At 41.0% G+C, this 4,839-nt stretch overlaps 1 protein-coding gene across 1 annotated transcript; it reads right to left on the reverse strand.

Annotated features, from left to right (window-relative positions):
* Positions 1-222: 222 nt before the first annotated feature.
* Positions 223-1,379, reverse strand: tcf15 (transcription factor 15). Its single transcript, XM_034537629.1, has 2 exons — positions 736-1,379; positions 223-285 (listed from the first exon to the last, which is right to left on the reverse strand). Exons 1-2 carry the CDS (start codon positions 1,210-1,212, stop codon positions 223-225), a joined length of 540 nt encoding a protein of 179 aa, XP_034393520.1. The 5' UTR covers positions 1,213-1,379.
* Between the last annotated feature and the right edge of the window lie 3,460 nt (positions 1,380-4,839).

Here is a 4,839-nt window from a genome sequence, read left to right on the forward strand (position 1 = left end):
CAAGTATAAATAGTCTCTTCTTGGGTTCCATCATTTGATCCAGCACGTATGTGTGTGTGTGTGTGTGTGCGTGTGTGTGTGTGTGTGTGTGTGTGTGTGAGTGTGTGTGTGTGTGAGAGTGAGTGAGTGAGTGTGTGTGTGTAATATGTAACTCCAGCTTCGAAACTTCCCTGAGAAAGTCTTTGAGGATTTTCAGGTTGCTAATCGTTCACTGGTCTTCAGTCAGCGTCTCATTCGCAGCGGACCCAGCCTTCGCATTTTTAAACAGTCTCTTCCATCCTTTATCTGAAAAAAACAAAGATTCAACAATACTCAATTTAACTGTCAATGTATTTAGGGGAAATTACAACATAATTAATGACGATTTATTTACTCATTTTTTCAGCTTAATTGTTTGATGTCACATTTATTTCCAAATGCAAGAGGAAGCTACTAAATGAGGGCACATATGTTTACTCACAAATAACAACAAGAGAACATCTGTGTTTGACTGTGTGAGGAATTTACAGCGAGCGCCAAACATGTGCCGTGCGTAAAAGTGCGTTTTACGCACGGCATAATGGACTTACACAAAAGTGGTCACGATTGAAAGAGCAACAGATGCTATACATGAGACGAAATATTCCCAATAAGCACGATCAAACCAAAAGAAACCTGTCTGTGTTCACTTGATTATTTATTTAGTATTTGGAGATTAATTGGATTTGCAGCCGCCAGAGTAAAACAGGCATTTACCCCTTTTCTCTGGTTGCTCAAGCAGAAGGTGCAGATGGTCCGCGGCTGCAGCACCCCGCTCTCTCCTTGCGCATGAAGCGCGCCGAGGCACGGCTGCCCATCGGCGCTGCCGTCTCCGAGAAGAAGCACGTTGGCCAAATGGGAAATGTAGCTGGATGCTAGTCGAAGAGTTTCAATCTTGGAGAGCTTCCTGTCCACCGGCTCGGTGGGTATGAGAGTCCGAAGAGCTGTGAACGCGCCGTTGACACTCTGGGTCCTGCCTCTCTCCCTGGCGTTAGCGGCGCTCCTCTGTTTCACGACCACCGGGGGCTCGCCATCCAGTTTGCGCGAAATCCGTCTCCGTTTTTCAGTGGAGTCGCAGTAACTTTGCTCCGAGCTGCCGTCGCTTTCGCTGCGCCTTTCATCATCCTCGGACGTGATCGTGAAGTCGGAGTAGATCAAGTGTGTCGCCACAGGCCGCAGCATGGCGAAAGTCATCTTTAAAAGTCCCGGTCCGGCTCCCAAGTCCTCTGTGAGATCAGACCGAGGAGAAACGCAGGGACCAATCCGGCATCTCACTGGCACACTGGCTGCATGAACCACCTGCGGGGGGGGAAAAGGACGTTGTTGCTAAAGCTGCCCGACTTTCCACTACTCAGATTGGACTCGACTCTTTCAGGGATGGACGCTGAGTACCTGGTCAGCTGGGCTCTTATAGCCGGGTGGGAGGAGCTGCCATCAGCACAGTGTTACAGTAACCTCTCAAGTGAAAACACTCATAATAACATGTCATGCCAACGTCTTATAAATCACAAATGCAGAATAAGTGTGGATGCATATTGCAGTGAGACATAAACACACTGTGGCCAGCGGAAATATCAAAGAAACATGAGCACTGTGTGATTTTTTTGGGGGGCAATTTTGTTGTTATTACTCCACATTCAAAGTCATTATGGATTATGAATCATTACAACAAGAACATAAATAACGTTAGCAAGACACAAGGTATCAGTAATATACTTGTACTTATACTTGTATTCAGTGGTGCAAGATATGGGAGTAAAAATAAAAAACTCCATTGCAAGTAAAAGTTCTACATTCAAAATCTTACAACTGTTAACAGTAAAATGTATAAAAAGTGGCCATTATGTTGAATACCCACTTAAGTATTGGAGTACTGAATATCATATCATTATTACTCATGCATTGATGTGTGAGCAGAATCGTAGTGTTGCTGATCCAATTTGTAATTATTTTATGCAACATAATGCTGAATAGTTAAGTCCACATAAACATCTTTTTTTAATGAACTGATCAAATGCTTTCCATGTACATTTGTTATCAACCAAGTAACTTAGAACTATAGCTTTCAAATAAAAGTATTGAAACAAAGAATAAGAATATTTGCATAGAAATGTAAGTGCAAGTACCACAAAAGTGTATGCAAGTACAGTATATGAGTAAATGTACTGAGTAACTAAGCCAGTTAAACTTGCACAATTCAAAACGTAATGCAATGGAGTGTTTTAATGGCATTTAGGGACTCAAGTTTGCTTTTCAGTTAATTTACAGTTTACTCTATTGTGACATGTTTATGGTGCGGCCACCCACTGACCCTTGTTTCTTTTAGCTGGTAAACCACAAGACCAAAACAAGCTTCATATCATCACACAACTTCAGCTTGCTCGACACCTATACATATACTTGTGCAGGTGTTTGGAGAACTGTATGTAAATTCAGTTTCCAATGTAAATTGTCGAGTCAAATTTAGGAGGTTCTTTAATTTGAATATATTCTTCATGAAGCCTGGCTTAATTATTCGACCTTGAATCACCAAAGAACAGCAACGAGCAGCCTTTAATTGCATGGAGTAAATAATCCTTAAATCCTTCATCTTAAATCCCCATATTAAAAAGGTCTATACTCAGCAGCAAATCTTAGGTAGCAGGAGAAAGTTGAGTGTGAGTAAATAAACAGATGATCCTGGAATGGCGAGCTTGCCGGCCGGAGTTTAAAAAAAAAAAAACAGTGGCAAATGGACGATTTAGTCTCGACAGCCACATTCAACCACTTCAGAGCGCCTCAGCGTCATCAACAGCAAGACATCAGAGACCAACACTGTCTGCTGAAGGAGTTCTGAGGTCTTACAAAGGACACGAAGCAGTCAAAAGAATCCTCAGTGGCAACGGCTGCACGTGTGAATATGTCAATGAGCAAAAACAAGGTTGTTTCTTCAGAGATTTTACTTCTCACACAAACTGTTTATGCTGTTATTAAACAAAATGATGCTGCAAAAGTCTCAGACACTCGCTTCTGCTGCGGTTTATTATATTCAGTACATTTAGGGTGTGTCTTTGTGGGGCATGTGAACTCACGTGTGTTGACATGGAACTAAAGACAGAGAAGTTTAAGCTTTCTTTGAAGAACTCTCTTGTTTCATGGAACTGTGAAACTCTCTTTTTGCTGGTCAGGAAGAAGTAGATTAATTTACCCGCGCTGATGAAGCGACAGCATGTTGGGTTTGCCACCCACTGAGTCCTGTGTTCACAGGGCTTCACAGAGCTCTGACAGCAGCAGCTCTGTCTGAGGAAAGTTTTCTATCTCCGCACAGTTGCATGTTGTGCACTTTATTAGATGGCAATGTCCATAACTTTAGAAGATGGATTGTCATGAAATATGTTACGTTCATGTTCCCCAGAGGATGAATCCTAATGACTTTGGTGATACTCAGAAACTATTGGTTTTGCACACATGCTCATGTCCCTTTAGGATGAATATAAATAACTTTGGGGATCCCTTGACCTTTAATCTATTGCCACCATCAGGTCAAAGTTTTTATTTGTCCAATATGAAAACTACGATATTATATGGAGGGTGGAGGATGAGTTAAGGAGTCTCACAGCCAGATGAAAGAAGCTGTTTTGAAGTCTGGTGGTACGACAGACGATACTTCAAAAAGAAAAGGTCACTTTATTCCTTTAAAGTGTTGTATTAGAACATTATAGATCTGTAGTATAATACTGTTATATTATCTAAGCATATCATTAGTTTTTAATGAAAACTATTGTCAAAAGAATGTAATATCCCTCTGAAATATAATGACCTAGAAGTAACGTAAAATGGGTACAAGTATGTCAAAATTGTACTCGGTACTTGAATAAATATACAGAATCACATTCCACCACTTGTGTTCAATTAGCGAATGGAAAAAAAACGCTTTAAAAAAGAGAATGATAGCATAATAATAAGCTCTGTTTCACACGTGAAGCTGAGGTAGCGATAGCTTCCTGAGCACATAAAACAATTGCATTTAAGTGCACATCCCTTTAGAGTGAGCCCGTTTAATTCTGCTGGGCATCACCCTCTCATCGACTTTTATTCAGCACTGAGGGGCGGTGGACGAGCCACTGTTTACCAATGAGTGTGTTGTTGAGTCAGACACTGGAAGAGTGTGAACAAGAATAAGACAGCTTTCTATTCTCCACGTTTCCTCTGCTGCTGACACATTTGCTTACATGTCAAGAGATATTCTTCATGTTTCTTACTGTCAAACAACCCCAATAATAAAAAATAAAACACAAATTGATCCTATACTAACAAGTACTGCCTGTGTCGATATAGTTTATTCCTTTTGAGCTACAAAAACTATTACACATATGCCAGTGAGACACCATGCACTGTCTGACATGCAAATAGTCCCCAAAGAATACACTATCTACTTCTATCCGAGTAGCATTTGCCAGAAATTACAGTACATTTTTAGTAATGATTGAAATGATCAAATCAGGACCGTTTTTGTCACAATTTATGTCTTCAGTAGAAACGAACGGGCTTGAGGCTGAGAGCAACAGACAGGCTGGGAGAGTATTGACAGATGTGACTAACTCACTGTTGGTTTTGGTCTTTTCATGGGATTTGGGAGGGCTGTCTCCCCTGTCTCTTAGTATACGTAATGTTTAGGTATATCTATATAATATAGAGTTCTAGCTCGGGTGAACGGTTTAGTGAGGTAAATAAAGCCAAGGAAAAACGTTAAACACAACAACGGCCTGTCACATATTTCTCTACATTATGACTTAGATGCTGCCGAGGACCTGATGATGAACATTGCTAGTAGACACACAC

Source organism: Cyclopterus lumpus, chromosome 7 (genome assembly GCF_009769545.1).
Source record: "Cyclopterus lumpus isolate fCycLum1 chromosome 7, fCycLum1.pri, whole genome shotgun sequence".
NCBI classification, from domain to species: Eukaryota; Metazoa; Chordata; class Actinopteri; order Perciformes; family Cyclopteridae; genus Cyclopterus; species Cyclopterus lumpus.

Excerpts from the sequence above, each read along its gene's own strand:
- tcf15 (XM_034537629.1), bottom strand. The coding sequence starts at position 1,212 with ATGACTTTCGCCATGCTGCGGCCTGTGGCGACACACTTGATCTACTCC. Across the intron at positions 286-735 it reads TGAGCAACCAGAGAAAAGGG|ATAAAGGATGGAAGAGACTG; the intron begins GTAAATGCCTGT and ends TGTTTTTTTCAG.